This window comes from Callithrix jacchus, chromosome 3, assembly GCF_049354715.1.
Source record: "Callithrix jacchus isolate 240 chromosome 3, calJac240_pri, whole genome shotgun sequence".
NCBI classification, from domain to species: domain Eukaryota; kingdom Metazoa; phylum Chordata; class Mammalia; order Primates; family Cebidae; genus Callithrix; species Callithrix jacchus.
The window spans coordinates 91821419-91841903 of record NC_133504.1 but is presented as its reverse complement, the minus strand read 5'-3'; the positions used below and the strand labels follow the sequence as shown (position 1 = coordinate 91841903).

The window sequence follows — 20485 nt, the reverse complement described above, 5'->3', positions numbered from 1 at the left end:
TCACATAATGTTACATTAAAAATGAAAAAGATGTTCATGTTATGTTGTTAAGGTAAAAGAATTAGCTCTATTTGAAGTATATAATTTTTGTATGGATGGACACACAGACACACAGAGAAGAATAATCTGAAAAAACATACCTGAAAATATCATCAGTGGCTATTTCTGTGTGGTAGAATTACAGGTGATTGTATATTCTTTCTTTTACTTTCTTTTATCCACTCATCCTTAGTTTTCTACAATGACATGGACTACTTTCATAATAATAGCTTAATTTATTTTTTTCAAACAACGTTTGTTCCTAGACTTCTTTAAGGTGTTACTTTTAGAGATGTTAGTGGTTAGGGGTCTGCAGGACACCTAAGAATGTTTGGCTTTTCCTCCCGGTAATGGGATTTAGGCTGATTCACTCAGTGCTCATTAAAGGGAAGCCTACAAACCGGAATGTCCCAGGTGTAAACTAGGGGAAGATTGGCTTCTGTCAGCAAATCGGCCAGTTATACCAATGGCCAAACTAAGCACGATAGTGTGCCTTTGCAGATAAAATTAAGTAGAAAATTATAAAATATCCATGTAATAGTTTTGAACAACTAAATTAGGTTATTTTTTTCCTTTAAACCACTTTTGATTTTCGCATGCTTGTTATTCAGAGCCTACTGAAGTGATTACAAAGAATATATGTTTTTGGCTCCAACAAGAGTAAATAGATCATTTGTACTGTAGGGATTCAATTCAGTTCAAATTTTTAAACTTTTGCTGAGTAACTATGCATATATCCAGAACTGTTTTAGATACAGTAGAGTGCCCACAAAGACAAATGTCTTAGAGGAACTCACAGTTTTGTCATAGAGAGAGATAAATTAATAAATATTTCTGATAAATATAATGGACTTCCATATAAGCAGTGAGCAATACAAAGCAAGAGTCATGGAAGTGTGGGAGAAGGACAGGTTAGTTCTAACCAAAGAACAGGAAATATTTCCTAGAGAAAGTAACATTTTGACTACAATCAAAAGTGTATTAGTCTTCTTTGGGTCATAGGTAATAGAAATAAAGTTCAAACTAGCTTAAATAAAAAAGACAGTGTGTCGCCTTATGGAATAAGGATTTCTTGCTTTAAGCAAGGCTAGATCCAAGGGCTAACAAGACTTTGCCAGGGTTAGCTTTCCTCTTTGTGACTTTTTCACAGACAAGTTTTCCACAAAGATGATTGTTGAAGATAAAAACTTACATACTATGTTAGTCCAGTTGGGCTTCTATTTTAAAAATGCCATAAGCTGAGTGACATAGGCAATAGAAATTTACTTCTCACAGTTCTGCAAGCTGGGAAGTCCCACATTAAGACGCCAACAGATTCAGTGTCTGATGAGGGCCCACTATCTAGACAACTGTCTTTTAGCTGTAACCTTTTTAATTTGTTGAGTAAACTCCATACTGTTTTCCATAATGGCTGTACTAATTTACATTCCTACCAAAAGTATGCAAGAGTTCACTTTTCTCCACATCCTCACCAACACTTGTTTTCTTTATCTTTTTAATAATAGTCATTCTAAGTGTGTGGTGGTAGCTCATCATGATTTTAATTTGATTTCTGTGATGATAGTGATATTGAGCATTAAATACCTGTTGGCCATTTTTATGTCTTCTTTTGAGAAACATCTATTTAGATCCTTTGCCCATTTTTTGTAATTTAATTTATTTTTAATTTTTATGAATCCATAATACTTGTACATATATGCAGAGTACATGTAATATTTAGATATAAGCATACAATGTGCAATGATCAAATCTTAGTAATTGGGATGTTCATCACTTCTAACGTCTTTCATTCCTTTTTAAAATATTTTCAAGTATGGGTTTCAGAACATTTATAGTTTTGTTTGAGTTGGGACTTTCTAAATCTTCTAGCTACTTTGAAACATAACAATAAATTATTATTGGGCCGGGCGCGGTGGCTCAAGCCTGTAATCCCAGCACTTTGGGAGGCCGAGGCGGGTGGATCACGAGGTCGAGAGATCGAGACCAACCTGGTCAACATGGTGAAACCCCGTCTCTACTAAAAATACAAAAAATTAGCTGGGCATGGTGGCACGTGCCTGTAATCCCAGTTACTCAGGAGGCTGAGGCAGGAGAATTGCCTGAACCCAGGAGGCGGAGGTTGCGGTGAGCCGAGATCGCGCCATTGCACTCCAGCCTGGGTAACAAGAGCGAAACTCCGTCTCAAAAAAAAAAAAAAAAAAAAAACAATAAATTATTATTAACTATAGTCACCCTATATCTTCCTTTTTTTTTTTTAACTTTCATTTTATTTTTTAATTTTTTTTTAACTTTTAAGTTCATGGGTATGTGTGCGGAAAGAGCAGGTAAACATGTGTCACGAGGGGTGTTGTGGTACACATTATTTCATCACTCAGGTATTAAGCCTAGTATCCATTAGTTTTGCTCATTTTAAATGGGATTGTCTGTTTTACTACTTTTGAGTTGTTTGAGTTCCTTATATATTTTCTATATTAACACCCCTTATCAGATGTGTGGTTTGCAAATGTATTCTGTCATTCCACAGGTTGTCTCTCAACTCTGATTATTGTTTTCTTTGCTGTGCAGAAGCTTTTAAGTTTGATGTAAATCCATTTGTCTATTTTTCCTTTTGTTTCCTGTGCCTTGGGGTTATATCCAAGAAATAATTGCCCAGACCAATGTTAGGGAGTTTTTCCCCTGTGTTTTCTTTCAGTTATTTTACAATTTCAGGCTTTAGATTTAAGTCTTCGATTCATCTGGAGTTGATTTGGTGTGAGGTAAAGGTCTAACTTCATTCTTCTGCATGTGGATAGCGAGTTTTTCTACAACCATGTATTGAAAAGACTGTTCCAATCATGTGTTCTTGACATCTTTGTTGAAAATCAATCAACTATAAAAGTGTGGATTTGTTTCTGGGCTCTCTGTTCTGTTCCATTGGTGTATGTCTGTTATTAGGCTAGTACCATGCTGTTTTGATTGCTATAGCTTTGTAGTAGATTTGAAGTCATGGAAAACTACATAACATTGTTAAAAGAATTTGAAGAAGACATAGATAAATAGAAAGATACCTGGTGTTAATGGATTGGAAGAATTAATATTGTTAAAATATTCATTCTACCCAAAGCAATCTATAGACTAAATGCTATTCCTATCAAAATTCCAATGACATGTTTCATATACATAGAAAAATATCTTTAAAACTGATATACAACCACACAAGACCCTGAAGAGCCAAAGCAATCTTGAGCAAAATGAACAAAGCTGGAGTCATCACATTACCTGATTTTAAAACCTAGTAATTATTTAAATGTAATGAAAACTTGCTATTTGAAGCATATCTTGTGATAAGTACTTTCAGAAAGCAACAAATTAAATTGCCAATTGAAACACTGGCCTTTAATCTAGAACCAGAAATACCATTTGACCCAGCAATCCAGTTACTGGGCATATACCCAAAGGAATATTAATCATTCTACTATAAATACACATGCACACCTATGTTTATTGCAGCACTATTTACAATAGCAAAGACATGGAACCAACCCAAATGCCCATCAAGGACAGACTGGATAAAGAAAATATGGTACATATGCAACATGAAATACTATGCAGTCATAAAAAGAAATGGGATCATGTCCTTTGCAGAGGTATAGATAAAATTAGAAGCCATCATCCTTAACAGACTAACAAAGAAACAGAAAACCAAATACAGAATGTTCTCACTCATAAGTGAAAGTTGAATAGTGATAACACATGGATACAGAAGGAAACAACACACACTAGGGCCTGTTGAGGGGTGGGTGGGGAGGGGAGAGAACTTAGAAGATGGGTTAATAGGTGCAGCAAACCACCATGGCACACGTATACCTATGTAACAAACCTGCACATTGTGCACATGTATACTGGTTTTTTTTTGGAGGAAATTTTTAAAAAAGAAAAAGAAACATTGGCTTTTAATTTTTTTGTTTTGTAAGTCTGATTTATTACATACTGACTTGGCTTAAAATACTGTGTACTTAGACTGTCTTTTTTTAAAAAAATGAATTTTAATCTATTTAAAATGTAATTCGACTTAAACTTTTAGAGCATTGCTTGTTTCTAGTGAATGATTAATATATATAAAAACATGCTTCCTTGAATTTACATCAGTAATCATAAAATTATCTATCAGTTTTAAAACCCCATTTGTACCAGGCCTTTGTTTGTTCCCTGGCATAACAGTGACTGTTTATGAATTCATTTTATGATTCATAGAATCCCCATGGGCTCATGGTGATATGGGTGTTTGAAATCAGGCCAATTGATGTTTTAATCCTTTCTGTCCTTCAGGAAGAAGTGGAATTAAAATCTATGTTTTTGTTATTTAGTATTTGTTGCACTGAGCTAAGATTATAGATAAAATGTAGAATTAGATCATTGCTAAATGGATTTGTAATCTAAATTAAACAGATATACAGGATACTGACCTTGGGAAATAAATTGTAGGAGCGTCAACTTTGTGAAAAACTCAGGAACAAACAAAAAAAATCTAAACAGAGATAGCAAAGTACTCTATTATTAATATTTGCTGGTAATGGATGAAGGCACAGAATGAAAAGGTCAATTTTTGAATCCAGTTCTACCCTGAACTTCTTGCTTAAGTTTGAGCACAGCTCCTCTCTTTGCTCTGCATTATTTTCCGTATCTTCAAGATGGTTCATTCATTACAAAGAAGTTGGAGTCATGTATGAAATAATAAACATGAAATACTTCAAGTTTCTCAGAATAAAGTTTCCACAACAAAATGAAATAATAACAGGGATACACTATGATTTACTACTGATAGTTTATCTTATAAAGCAAGTAAATCAGGGGCTAAAATTTCATATATTAGAAGGATTTATTTCAAAAATGATTTAAAAAAATACACAATTAGTAAATTTGAAATGAACCAATCTATAAAAATTTAATTCATACACAACTTTTGGAAAACATCTTGCATTATTCAAAGTTATACCATTGTGGATTTAATTATTACTCAACACATAAGGCAATTCTTTAGGATAAGCAGTGTGTGAAATCAGTGGTACTCAGAGCTATATGACATTTGAGCCACTGATAATAATAAAGCATTAGTAAATGTAATTTCATGTTAAGTAGTTAATAATAATTTGTTATTAAATAATAAGAGAAAATCCATAAAACTGTTACATGCCTTTTAAATATTTTCTGTAATATTAAATATATTTTCTAATATAGAAATTGAAAGTCTTGAACCTCTCTAGATTACAAGCAAAAGAACCACATGTGTCATCTCCTATTAAAGTGAGTGTTCAATTAAGGAACATTTTGTGACACTGGATTAAAGACCATAAGAACTAATAATGATTGCAATGTAATAATTAATTACAAGAAATTTCAGAATACATAAAACTAGTTTTCAAAAGTTGTCTAATCCTATATTGAAATAAACCACTGCATATAATCTTATAAATTTGATTACAGATGAGGTTGTGAATTATCTTGAGGACAGGATGAATGATGGGAAAGTGAGGAATTTCCTAATATGGTTGAAAGACTTGTATACAGCAAGACCATATTGCATAAGAACTAACTGACATAGTCGCTGCATTTTGAAAAGGTGCAATGTGAAGTCATGCTTCCAAGTTCAGTGACAGAATATCCTTACCAAAATAATATTGGTGTCCAATATGGAGCACAGTAGATGGGACAACGTCAGAAAGGAATGGGATAAAAAAGATGAGCAGATTGCCTTCTTCCTTCCCTTTAAATAAACCCTGCACACACCTAAAGAACTGATTCTGAAATCATGGAAAAAAGCTGTAGTCGTTGGCCTTCATCTGCAGAATTTCTCTAGGTTTACTTCTTATATCCGTTGTTCCTAATTCCCCTAATTTCTTGGCACATTTTCTTTAATTGGATTCTCTCTCTCTTTCATGCTCCTAACTTTACTGACCTGGTTTTATACCAGCAACTCTGCTTTTCACTTGTGCTACTCCTCAATGAATTGATTATTGATGAATTAATTATCTACCTATGACCACATTCACAATAAGTTATGAGTAAAAGGCATCTACTCCTGTTCCCTGATGTAGCCTAGTAGAGCCTGCCCCAGTATGGCTTGGCCTGACCATTCACTGTTGGATTATGAAAGGATATCCAACTGAAACTCAAGGGAATGAATTCAAATAAGATTCATCAGAGTCAGAACACATATCTCACCATATTCAGATAGCTGAGAATAGTCGGCCATCCCTCTGTTAATCAACCACTACATATGACACAGTCTGGCTTCTATTGCAATTCTTGGTACATAAAAGCTTCTCAGAAAATATTTGATGAAAGGGTGGTTAAATGAATAAATAAATGATTATAAACACCCACTATAAGATCTAAGAATAAGTACACTGTTTGTTAAGGGTGTGCATGAAATAACAAAATATGATGAATCCTTGATTAGTAGTATATATTTAATGAAGATTTCCATTTATATTTGTATCAAGCAAAAGAAGAAGAATCCCAGCACAACTATTTGTCATCACTTTTTAAACATCTGTGGTTTAAAAACAGCTTTGAAAATAGTTACTTGCCTTGGGTAAGGTCTGACTTCTGCTGTATAGGCAGTAAAATATTCTAAATCCTTACACACTAGTACATACCCTTATAGAGGGCAGTTAATAAAAATACCAATTAGGCCTAAATCTTCCTATTCTGGTTTATATAGGAATATATAGATGTACAATCAACTCAAAACATATTCAAAAATTTTTTAAAAGAAGTAACAAATGTATCATCCTGATTTCCTGGATTAAAAAAAAAAAAAAAACTGCACTCTAGAATCCTAAATAAGAATGTTTACAGAAACCGTTAATGGAGGCAGCATTGGCTGGCATTTAAAATGCTTACTGTTATCAGGAGAAATATCCTAAATACAGTGCTTCTCTATGAGCTCAATGTTTTTTGTTTCTTCAGATTGATAGGCTGGATGTGGATGGCTTGTTTAGCAACATTGAGTCCGTGCATCAGATATCAGCCAAGCTGCTGTCATTGTTGGAAGAGGCCACAACAGACGTGGAACCAGCCATGCAAGTAATTGGTATGTTTATTCCCTTCTCGAGTTCTACAATACAACAGGAAATAATTTTTTAATAGCCTCCCTTTGCTTTGGTTTTATACTCCGGACTCGCCATGCTTCCCAGGAGATATATAAATGCTAAACCCATCTTTGGGCTCATTTTAATTATACAGATTCTGTATTTATTTTCAAATGGGTTTGTATCCATTTGCTGAAGTCCCTCAGTGGCACAAAACATACCATTTCCTTTTTAATTTCCAATTGTTCAATCTCTTTGCTTTCCAGATGTTCTGTAATTTTTAAAATGGCTAACATTTACTTGATCTTTAAAGAATTAATTATTTAAATATGCTAAGAGCGTTGCTGATTTTCATTACAATGTGTTTTTAGATCTTATGCCCATGAATCAATTAATTTTTTTAGGTAATAAATTTCTTACATGAGAAATGTAAAACTATTAAAGGAATGTAAATTATTAAAAATTTACACAAGTTCTACTTTTTTCATGCTTTCTCTTTTTTTCTATATTATTTGCCTTCCAAATACATTTTTACTCTCGGTCAGATATATTTATTTTCTTACCCTGGTAAGATTTTAAAAAATAACTACAGAAAACATAATTCAAAAAGTATTGAAGCAAATTTTTATTCCTCCATTTCTTGGGAATTTCCAAGAGAATATGTGCTATGAACTCCCTGAAGGCAGTTTGCACATCTAAGACATCATACAAACAGTGCCATGTAGGCTAAAAGCTTTTTAGAATTATTTCTCTATTTCACATTTATAATTCCCAATATATTCTCATTACAAAAATACTAAAACAATTCAGGATCACATAGAGTAACAGTAAGTTTCTTTCATATATCCCTCCAATGCCACTGTCTTGCCCACAAGTAGCCACTTGTTTAATATAGATCCTTTCTTTGACTTCCACAAACATAGACTATACACAAACAACTTATGTCTTTACTGATTAGGTCTTTGTTACCTTTTATTTGCTAGAGTTATAAAAATGGCATGAAACTGGTCTTGTTTAATATTTATAGAGAACCCAAGTTTAATAAGCAAAGCTGGTCATATAGATGAAATATAATGAAAGAAATGACCCAGCAATAAAGCCAGCCCACTCAAAAAGATTTCGTCCACAGACAGTTTAAATTCAATTCTTTGTGATGAAATGTCTCCTCAAGTAATTATTAACCGCAAAGGGAAAGATGGTAGCTTTAAATTGAGAAACACGGCAGGGGTCACCTTTATCTAGAGATCAAGATCAACACCACCAGGAAATAACACATATTCACATTATGAACCTTATGCACTGAGGGAACATTGTATCTGTGGTATTTTTACCCAAAGCGTATGTAATCATGACCAGTCATGAGAAAATACTAGATAACATCAGATAAACTCAAATGTGGGGCATTTGACAAAGGAACTAATCAAAACTATTCTGGGCTGAGCGCGGTGGCTCACGCCTGTAATCCCAGCACTTTGGGAGGCCAAGGTGTGTGGATCATGAGGTCAAGAGATTGAGACCATGGTGAAACCCCATCTCTACTAAAAAATACAAAAATTAGCTGGGCATGGTGGCACGCACCTGTGGTCCCAGCTACTCAGGAGGCTGAGGCAGGAGAATTGCTTGAACCTGGGAGGCGAAGGTTGCAGTGAGCAGAGATTGCGTCACTGCACTCCAGCCTGGTGCCTGGTAACAGAACAAGACTCTGTCTCAGAAACAACAACAACAACAGCAAAACTATTCTGAAGTGTCAAGGTCTAAAAGATATGGGAAGACTCAGGAACTGCTACAGACTGTAGGAAACTCAGGCAGAGTAACAAATAAATGCTAGTGGAAGCATGGATAGAGTCTAAAACAGTAAAAGAGCATTAGTGTTGAAATTCCTGGAAAGTATTTAGTTTTGTTAATTGTATTGCACCAAAGTTGATTTTCCTCTTCTGACAATCATATTTTGATTATGTAAGATGTTAATGTTGATGAAGCTGGGTAAAGAGTATTTGAAAATTATCTGCACTATTTTTTTTCAACTTTTCTATCAAAGATTAGTTCAAAATAAAAATTGAAAAACATGATTTGTAGAAAAAATCAATTGAAGATGTTTATAATGTCAGGTTCACTAATCCTAGAATTCCAACTTCGAAGAAAATTACAGAATTTTTTTTTTGAATCAAGACAATGAGGCCATATTTGAAAAAGAATCTGTTGGAGTCTAATTTTATCATCCTTACCCTTGGTATCTGGGCCAGCCTTATGACTTGCTTTGATCAATGAAATGGGGCAAAATGGTGCTCTACAACAACATTATGACTTTTGCTCTCTGCTTGTGAAGACAGAGGCCCAAACTGCCCAGCCATTCCAAGCAACACAGCCAAGGCCTCAGGCTTGAGTGTAAGGTCCTTGTCAGCTGACCAGTTGGCCCCCAGCCAGTCCACCAACTGATGGAAACACAGAAGTAAACCCCGTCAATGCCAGTTAAACTCTGCCCAGTTATTGACCCATACAATTATGAGCAAATGAACAGTTGTTGTCTTAAGCTTTTACATTTTGGAGTGATTCTTTTTTCCTGTGGTAATTGCTAACTAATACAGATTACCAGATGAGAGATTAATTTATTTCAACTCAAATGGTGAGGGAAAACTTGATTTGGAAAGATCTGAGCTTGGACTTGAAGGATTTAGAAAGGTGGAAATTGGATGCAAAAGGCTTTCTAAATGAGAAATAGGGTAAAGGCCTCAAAACAAGGGTACAGGAAATTCTTAAAACAGACAGCAGCAGCCCTATGTGACTGGAACACAGTGCCGACAAGGCCTCTCTGAGCCAAACGTTGTAGATATATCAATACAAGCTCACTAGCAATTTTTCCATCACTAAATCTTTTACCAAAGCACTTACATTTTATGAGATAAGCTGATTGTTCGTGAGATGTTTCCAAAATTATGTTACCACAAATGAAAACCACAGGTGTCCCATTTATTTGTGCTTAGATGGCATGAATTAGAGTTTGTGATTCACAGCTGGAGTGCCAAAGGGAGAATTTTCCTGATACTTAGATAACCTAGGAAGAAATTTTTACTCAATTATAACCTTGGGGTTTGGATAAGGTTCAGTTTAAACACAGAGGCATATGCTTGCAGATCTGAGAGCTCTGAGGAAACTGTCTGTACTGTCATGCCAAGTTACAAAGTGGATTTTAAAATCTTGACTTCGGCATGGTGTCCAGATAGGAAATTATAGATGGGAGTATGGGATGTGGCTCTTGTTTCCATGTAGATGACAGTGTAGTGTTTAAGAACACATGGGTTTCAATATCAGGTTGACCTGAGTTATATCTTGGCTTGTCCTGTTGCTAGGTTTGTGATCTTAGGCTAGTCACAAACCTCATTGAACTTCAATTTTTCATCTGGAAACTGGAGAGAATAATACTTATCCCATATGGTTTTTATGAAGATTTGACAAAATTACATGTAAAGAATGATAGCCCAGTGCCTATCCCTAATTAATATCCAATAGCTGATGTTATAAATTATCCCACAAATATTAGATTTACCCATTTATTTCAAAAGCTTGATTTCTTCTGTATGTAACAAGTGAATAAAATGTGACTTTCTCAGAGGTCCTGATCATGTTTTTCAAGCAAGTCAGATTTGCTAGATTTGTTTGATTTCTAGATGCTCCCTATATCTATGCATCTAGATGACTCATGGGCCTAAAATAGTGACGTATTTTCTTCTAAAGGGAGATTTAACATATCAAGTGTCATTTCCACATTTGGTAGAGTGAACAGGAACGGCAGTAACTAGTCTCCAAAGATGGCCCTCAATAGACCATGCCTCCTAGTTCACACTGCAATATAGTCTAGAGTCATATTGACTCTGGACTGGCCCTCTGATTCATTATTACAATGCAGTGGAAATGACACCGTATCAGTAACTGGGCCCAAGCCTTAGGAAAGCCTGACAATTTCTACTTTCATGATTTTGGAAGCCTGCCGTTTAAAAAGTCGAGTTACCTTACTGGAAGCATCAGAGAGAGAGCGCAGATGAGCAGATGAGACTATGTAGAGTGAGAAAGTGGCACTGCTATCCCAGCATCCCAGCAGAGGGCAGCCCTCCAACTGTTCCTGCCAAGGCACTAGATTTGTGAAATTAGTCATCTTGGACATTATAATCCGGATAAGCCCTTAGATGACTCAGATCGAGTGGATGTCAAGTGAAGCAGAAGAACCATAGAGCTGAGACCAGTTAATCTACAAAATTGTGAGAGAAAATAAAAATGGCTGTTGTTTCAAGACACCAAGAATTGGGATGGTTTGTTACATAGCAATAAACAACCCAACAGCAATTGTCCTCTTATATGTGTTTGCATATTATAATGTTTCAAAGTATTAAAAGAAGACTGTCATGAACATGCTTGAATCTACTTTACTTGCTTACCTCATGCATATTGTGCTGAGAACCAGCCTGAAAGAGGCTTTTGATAAAGGAATTGAGATTTCTCATATGCATTTTCCTGAGGGAGATTCTGTCCTTGGAGAGAAAGAATTTAGAGCATTCTGTTCTTTGAAGGTGTAGTAGGTGATGTACTGTTGCTCTCTAGCAGTGCTTTGTTCTCCTAAAGAATGTCTCTTGTAGGTCCCTGATGTAGGAATCTGTGCTTTTAGCAGTGAGTTTGTGAGAAGAGTATTAGTTGCTGACAATTCATATCATAGTGCTGTGTGGGAGATACTACAGCAGCGCTCACTTAAATGAGTTTTTCAGTATTATTATTGAGTGTAAGTGTGTGTATGTTTTACTCAGGACACAGATAGGCTTGACCTGGTTAACTCTGACCAACTGAGATAGGTTGGGAGGGTCCTAGACCTGCATGCTTGAATGTGTGGGGTCATTGTGGAGGTTTGGGGGACACCCAGGTCCAACAGCTGAAAGATCAGAATGCAAGTGTTATAAGTAACAGAAAAGCTGTCAGCTTCAGAGAAAATGATGATGGGGGAATGGGGTTTTCAGGATCAAGGATACATCAACTCTCACAAGAAAGAAAAATCAGGAGGAAGCAGGTACCAGGCTGTAATATGGGGGGGGAGGGGTGATGGTTGGACTTCCAATCTCTTGAGTGGGGTGAATATGGGTCCCAGTGCTGCTAACTTACTCCTTATAATAAAAATAAAATAAAGGTGGCTTAGTAAAAAGTCTCACAGTTCTGATTTCTGAGGAGAATGGTAAGTTCTATGATGCTATGCTGATGGAACCTGCCAGTGGAAGTCAGTGGCTGAGCTGTGCCAGGAGTATTGGAGAGTTGAGGTCACATTTGAATGGACCTGTGAAAAGTCAAATATTGCACAGGATACACATAGAAATAAATTTTTAAATCTCGGGAAGGAATGTAAGAATCTGTGAATTCCTGAACACTTTCCTAGCCTCCAGGAAACTAAAATGAGAAGTACATAGACAGAGTAACAAACCTTGAGGGTACCCAACAGCCTGGAAAGAAAATGGCTTTTAAAAAATTATTTTTATTGCATTTTAGGTTTTTGGGTACATGTGAAGAACATGCAAGATTGTTGCATAGGTACACACATGGCAGTGTGACATGCTGCCTTCCTCCCCATCACCTATATCTGGCGTTTCTCCCCATGCTATCTCTCCGCAGTTCACCTTTGACAAACCTGAGAATGGCTTTTAAAATGAAACAGATCTGTGTCTTAATCCTGGCTGTCATCACTAACTCAATGGCTATGAGCAAGTCACTTGGGTCAGTGAGAATTGGGTTTGCCTGTCTGGAATAGAAACCTGGCCAAAAGGGTTTAACCAGAAAGGGGCTTATTTTTCTCATGTAACAAGAAATCTGTGACTCATGAGTCCAAGACTAGTGCAATTGCTTGCTGCTCCTTGATGCTCTTCCCTTCACAATGCTCAGCATGTGGCTTTTGACACCATCCCCCAGATGGCTACTCCATTTCCAGGCATTGCTTCCTAAAGACAGTGAAGCAAAACCACCTCCTCAGAAGGCTTTTTTGATTTGGGGGGAACATAACCCTTTCCCAGTGACTTCTAGATATATCTCATTCTGTTTTGCACACGTGTTATTTCATTTCACATATATATACACACAAACACCTTTGCACACACACTTGGCCATCTAAATACCAGAGATTTGGGGAAAGGTGAATATTTTTAACTGGGTGTGTTACCAGTCTAAATTCTATGGGTTTGGAAGAAGGAAGAACAGATAAGTCAATAGCAATGGTTTCCACATACATTTGTTCATCCTTTCAATGGGAATAACAAGACACCCATGGCAGGAAAATACCAAACATAGAGCATAACCCTCCAGAATGTAAGTTCCATGAGAGGAGGAATTCTTGTCTGTTTTGTGACCATTGTGTCACCAGCATCCAGAACATTGTCCTTAAAACTATTTACTGAATGGATGAAATTAGAGATAATAGTAAGTGTTCAGTGCACTGACTGGCACACAGAGGGACCAGGAGACGATTGTTGTTATTGTCATCACTGAGTCTGCCTGTGGTCAATGTCATTGTAAGGTGTCAATGTCATTTTCAGAGGTTGCTAGGTAATATAGAGCAACTAGCTACAGCAGAGGCAAGCTTTCTCAAGAGTGGTATTTACTAAAATGAGAGAAATGAAAAATCATGATTGGTATAAGACAGGGTATTCCTCAGTGTTATCAATCTTACATTTAAAAAAAGTTATTGTACCTTTTTCTGATCCAGCCAGCAAAAACCTTCACTTTCTCAGAGAACCAGTGTTGCCTCAAGATGCCAGTTGTTAAAGAATCTTGACCTGGAGTTAAGTGTCTAGGGAGTCAACGAGATTCAGGAAGAAACCGTGAGCTGTCATCAAAATATATAGCTGTATTCTTAAATGTTAGAGCTAGACTAATATTTAAAGAGCATCTATTCCATTACTGAGATAAAAACAGTAAGAGCAATTTGCCCAATTTACATTGGTAACTCTGGACACAATCAGAAGGGACTCTAGCTCTTCCAAATACGGGCCAGAGCTTTTTCCTCTCCAAACATTGACCCACTCCACAGCCCACTAGCATCCCCAAGTTTGTCCTGCTCAGCTGCTGGCCACCTCCCATGGCCAAATGTGCTGGGTGGATGCCACCTTAGCTTCAGGGCAGTCCCTTCTTTGAGAACCCCACCACAATTATGACACTGTCCTCCCTTGCACTGCACACAGAGATGATCATGACAGGTCCTCATCCTCCACTCTGCTCCTTTCTTTTATCTGTTTCTCTCTTTAGGATCCAGCTCTTTTTATTTGGCCTACTTCCTCATCTGTCATTCCCTCCTAAATCCAACTCTCTAAAAATGCTATTACCACATCACCAGGGACCTCAGAATTGTCAAATCCAATGAACACATTTTTTCTGAACTTATCTTACTCTAGTGCTTCAGAAAAAAATTTACCAAAATATTCCTGATATCAAAAGAGAAATATCATAAGCCCCAGGAAACGTGGAGTTATGTCCTGAAGCTAGAACCACAGGCATGAAATAACTTGGAAGTCTCATTTTGTCATAAGAATTGTATCAGTTTTCCAGTCTACTGTTCTAGGAAACCAATGGTTTTTTTCTTCAAATATCTTAATAAAATTGATGCTCAAGGGATACCCTTGTTTTAATCCCAAGGCTGCATGTCCCACCTGCCCCTTGTATTTGGTTTGAATTTTACAATCCTAGCCAGGGTCTCTTGGGTATATCCTCAGCAGTCAGTTTTATTCCCCAGGCTACCTAGGAGCTAAATGAGACTGAAGGTCAGGGAGTGTGGCTTCTTAAGCAGCATTTACTCTCTCAGTTTCTTTCTTCTCACTTCCCCTCTCATTTTATACTCCCCTGGAGAACAGAATGAGGCTAGGAAAGAAAGGGAGAAAGTATTCAGATGATCTGGCATTTGGGCTGGCGAACCTACTTACTGCCTTGTTTAGTCAAGCTGGGCTCCCACTCAAGGAGGATAAGCAGACCATGGGGAGCAACCCTGGCACAGGGGGTGAATGCTGCCAGGAAAGCTCTTTCACTGGGGATGGCAGGTCATGGCGCTTTCACTAAGCTGTGTGTGTCACTCAGGGAAACAACAGTCAGAGGCCTGTATTATTACACCCAGAGTGGGCCATCTCTACCCTATGCATACCACCCCCTTCTCCTCGTTCTAAATACTCCGCCTTGACGAGTTTTATTTAGAACCACAGATAATTTTCTTTTGGGATATTCCTCAGGCCTTAATTTATACATGAGATTTCAACTAAAATTATTTTTCAAAACATCATCTTGGTTCGTTTTTAGGTTGAACCTACGGCGTAGTTTTTTGTTATTGTTGTTAACACAAGCAACATCCAACTTTAACTCCTCCATAACTAACAGTTCATGTCATATTTTCACAGAATTTTTAAATGAAATGTAATGGGTGGGATAGAGGGGGCCTTTAACTCATCAGTATTTCTCCCAAAATATTTTCCTGTCAAAGAGAAAACAAGACAAAACACAGGGTGTTGATTAGAATTAAGTTCAGCTGGGAGAAACAGAAAACAAAAACAAAGCATTACTAGCATAATAAGACAGATGTTGATTTCTCTCTGTGTGAAAGTCTGAAGGCGTGTGTTCTAGAGCTGTATGGAAGCTCTGCTCCACAGGGTGCTCTAGGATGCAAGCTCCTCCCAGCTCACAGCTCCACTTACCAAGAGGTGGCTGTGATCTTCTTGGACAAGGTAAAGGTATTAATAGTATCCGAACCCTAGGTAGCAAACAGAGACAAGGATGAAGATGGTGTAAAGCCTCAGCCACCTGCCTCTTCAGGAAAGTTCCTGGGTACTGTCATGGGACACTTTCATTTACATCCCATTGTGGGCTTTAATTACATGGCCACACCAATTACATGGGAGGCTGGGAAATGCCATTTCAATTGGGGCAGCTAAAAAACCTTTTATTTCTTTAGAAGCGGATGATGATGGTGGGGAGACAACCAGCAAGCTCTGTCCCCATAAACCCACAGACTTATTCAGTCTTGGCAGTATTTCTCACTTTTTGTTCTTGTCTCTCCTCATGCTGATTCTTCTTTGTGGCTATGCCTTCTTAGGCTTCTCTGTGGTCTCCTTTGCTCCTATACTGCCCTCAATGTTAGTGTTGGCCAGCATCTGGTCCTCAAGCACTTTTTTTCTTCTCATTCTTTGAAATTTCTTGCATGACCATATAAATTTGTGCCTTCTACTACCCAATTTTTAGAAACCTACATCTCTGTCCAAGATATTATTTTCCTAAATCCCAGATTCATACATTCAATTTCACAAACGGCTTCTCTACTTGAACATACAATAAACAACTCAAACTCAATACATCCAAAATTAAACTCATCATCTTTTCCGTTAAACTCTGTTATGCCGTCAGTGTCTACTCACGTGATTACTTAAACCACAGTTCTTGCATATGCCTGGAATCATCTCTCACACGTGTTTGATGTCCATTTTTCCCCCTTTCTTCTGCATCCTCTTTGTTTTGCTTTAGTTATAGCTAACATCTATTGAGCATTTGCATGTGCCAGCAACTGACGCAAATATATTACATATTTTCACTCATTTAATCTTCAAACAACCCTACTATTATTATTTCCATTTTAAAGATGAGGAAATTAAGGAACAGATAAGTAACTTTCCCAGCTGTCACATATCAATTAATGGTAAAACTGGGATTTGAACCCAGGCAGTTGATTCTAGTGCTCTCTCTCTTAACTATAATAACTTTCTGTTTTCGCCCCTCATTGTTTATTTACTTTGCTTTATAGAAGGCTTTCAATTTGTTTATCTTCTTTATTCTCACCAACTCCTCCCCCAAATTTTATCTTTCATGTGAATAACTACCAGAATTGTCTTTCTATAACGCAATCTGGTCAGTTGCCTAAAATCTATTGATGCTTCCCCATCACTTTCAGGTGAAAGTTCCGTCTCCTTAATGTTGCACAAGGTCCTTCATCATCTGGCCCCAGCCCACATTACAGTCCCTTCTGGAACTTCCTCACAGACGTGAGAGTGGGCCATCTCTACCCTCTGTGTAAAAGTCTGAAGACATGTGTTCTAGAGCTGTCTGGCAGCTCTGCTCCACAAGGTGCTGTGGTCCCATCCTGCTATACGAGAGCATTCCAAACTTCTGAACAGACCTTATCCCCAACACCTATCTCCTGGCTTTTTGCACTCACTCAGAGGTCCTATTTCAAGGGCATGCTGTTATGAGCATTGATCAAAGCTCCCCAAGGGCTGAATAGTTGCCCCTCTGTACTTTATTACTTTTCACATAGTGTGGTAAATGGCAGTTCAGTCTCCTCTCTCTTCCTTGGCATCCTGTATAAGTTCCTTGAAGGAAGAGTTGGTTCTTTGTATCTACAGGACCTACTAAAGTGTTTCATGCATGATGATCATCCAGTAAATTTTCAAAAAAGGATGAACTAAAGAATACAACTACTTCTTCCCTTTTATGCTATTTTCCTAAACAAAACCCAGGACAAGGAGATCCCTTGAAAATCATTGACTTTACCCTGGTTTACTTACCTGCAGAAGAAATTCATCTTGGAGCAGGATTACAATACTATAAGAGCCAACTGGTTTGGTATGGCACATGTTGGGCTGCACATGAAATAAACAGAAAGAGCAGTATACGTTTATTCATATCAGTAAAGGGAACACATTACAATATATGAGTAATGATATCCAGACATAATATCAATATTTTGGGAAGTTGTTTATAATGAAGATAACTAAAGAGATTTAAAATGGTGCATTTTTTTTCTCCTTGGCATGGCAATTGCTTTTTGGGGATGTCAATGCAGAAATTCTTGGGTTGTAGAATTTTTAAAAAGAAGAACACACTAGTTTTATTTATTTTATAGGATTCTGGTGCCTTTGTGATAGGCAGCCACAAGTGAAATTACCTTCAATGGAGTTGGCTTAGTCCCTTCTCTGCTACTAATCATCCCCTCAAACCCACATACATTAGACAGAGCAGTTGTCCTTCACCACTAAAGAAATGCAGCCGAGAGTTATGTTACCGTGGAAACAGAATCACTTTTTGCTGCAAGACACACTGCTTCATCTGCACTATTATGAAGCAGAATACATTGCTAGGGCTGGGAGGGGAATAAAATATTCTGCCTGCCAGTGTTGTACCTGGCCTTTGGGTGAATAAATGACTTTCAATTAGAGTACTAAATATCTTTTAACTTTAATAATTATTATTAGAGCCTCAACAGAATTTTAATTGGAAAAGAATAAAAAAACGATTCTTCTGTTAAGGGAAGAGCTATAAATTCTTTCAAACTAGACCACTCCTGTTAAAGAAAATGCAAGATAATTTGCATTTAATGGGTTCTTTGTGTATAAAAATAAGTATTTTTGTTCTTCTTTGTTTTTTGACTTTCTGATTTGATCACTTTGTGGATTCATGAGATTGTCCTTATTTCTTTCCTTTTTTGGTCTCTGCTGTTAGCTTCTTTGTAGTGAGCATACTTATTTACAGCTTCATCTTGTGTTGGGCTGTGTCTATGCATGCCCACTGTTGTCCAGTTGCTGCCGAGAATCCATCTAAGTCTGTGATCTAAGCCTGTCACCAGTCCCATTTCTGGGACCTCCCAGCCAAAGCCACTAGTTCCCATTTGCTACCTGGTTCTGCTACTGGGGGGCTCCCTTCACCTTATGCCCAACCCTAAATTCAATCACTGTCTTATTTTGTTTTCTTTCCTCTACTTGCTATCTCTTACTGTTTGTGCTGTTATTAGTCTTGAAGAACAAATGTATATGAACTACACTAGCAGAAGAATGAACTCTGTAAAATATCAGAAACAAAACAAGAATCTTGTATCCTTCAGCTCTTAAGATGCTCAGTCATTGCTTTTCTTACAGGCCCCCAAAAAGCACTACTAAAACAAAAACCTTAAAACACCCACACATGCACACAAACACACACACACTTGCGTGTGTGCACATTATTTCACATTACCTCAGAGTCTAACTATAATCATATAATCACAGGAAAATCCCACATAATGGAAAGGAAAAATCTTTTATTGGCTGGATATAAATTAGAAAAGAATGTGATACTTTAAAAGTGCTAGTGTTTTAATTCTAGAGATAGTAAAGCAAACTTAAGCAACCTTAAGAGACAAATGACAATTCTTGACAACTAGTCAGTGGTGGGCATTTTTTATATCTGTCATCCCATTTCACTCTCAAATGAGTCTCAATGGCTTCTATCATTTTCATTTTACAAATAAAATGAAGGCACTAAGACTCAATTATTTAAAAAGTCATTCTCCGATTGTATAATTCATCCATGTAACCAAAAACCACTTGTACCCTAAAAGCTACTGAAATTTTAAAAAGTCATTCTCAAATTCCCCACATAAACCCTAAATTGTTTCTGATTTCTAGTTTACCCTTCTTTCCAAGTGCATCACCCAATACAGTGTTCAGCAAAGCTCTGAACTGGGTTGGGGATGGGAGTTATGTGCTCAACTTCAAGGAAAAAATAAGAATATGGCCCCTTATCCTGCCTTTCCACCTCTAGACAGGACTTGGAGAAAATAGTTTATTTGTTTCAAACTCAGATTTATTCATCCTTAATTAATATAGATAAATAACCTCTTCTCTCTTCATGCAAGTAAGAAGTTAATGTGTGAAAAACATGTTGAAAATACTAAGGGCACTTTTATTTCTGTGGAAAGAATCACTTACTCCTGTTAACTATAATAGGTCCAGATCACTGTCAATCTATTAAACCATCCCTATTAATTCAGCCACCAAATCATTATCAATCTCAAATTTGCAATGTTTTGAGAGCTGACTCTGTCATGTATTTCTTGGGTATCTGCCAAAGAATTTAATAAAGCTCTGGGTTAGGTAGTGAATGCATAATACTCATCTTTAAGTAAATGGAGTGTGTGATCAAATCAAACTGTTGCCCAATATCTACTTGAGCCACCAGTTAGAGACCCAATTTTATCATAATATTAAAAAGTATTCATTAAATGCCTGGATAAAATTAGCCTAAGTTGCTTTATAAAGACACAATCATAACCTTGGTTCACAGTACTAAACTGATTTTTAAAATAATGATCTATTTTTTTTTTACTATCACATAGAAGGAAATATTTAATTTTTCTAAACCCCATTGCTTGCCTTTCAGAGGGTCTCAGGAAATATTAATGCAGTAAATATTGAAAAATGACTTACCCAATACCTGAAATTCACCTTCTTATATCTCTTATAAATTAACGAAACCTGCTTCATTTTGGGCATTTCATATGTATTTACTATACTCTGAACTTTACAAATACCATCTCTTTTAATTTTTATAACAACTCTCTGAAATTG

At 36.8% G+C, this 20485-nt stretch overlaps 1 protein-coding gene and 1 long non-coding RNA gene across 3 annotated transcripts in view; one reads left to right on the top strand and one right to left on the bottom strand.

The window, feature by feature from the left end:
- Window positions 1–20485, top strand: part of ARHGEF38 (Rho guanine nucleotide exchange factor 38) — a 132932-nt gene that overhangs the window by 65323 nt on the left and 47124 nt on the right. For both annotated transcript variants that reach the window (XM_035293202.3, XM_078366742.1), the window contains exon 3: window positions 6991–7114. In XM_035293202.3, the coding sequence (XP_035149093.3) occupies window positions 6991–7114 (124 nt within the window). The remainder of the gene's footprint in view (window positions 1–6990; window positions 7115–20485) is intronic.
- On the bottom strand, window positions 9230–17746 carry LOC118152230 (uncharacterized). The gene is made up of 3 exons (XR_004740751.3): window positions 17669–17746; window positions 15809–15864; window positions 9230–13923 (listed from the first exon to the last, which is right to left on the bottom strand). It is a non-coding gene; the product is annotated as an uncharacterized LOC118152230 (long non-coding RNA).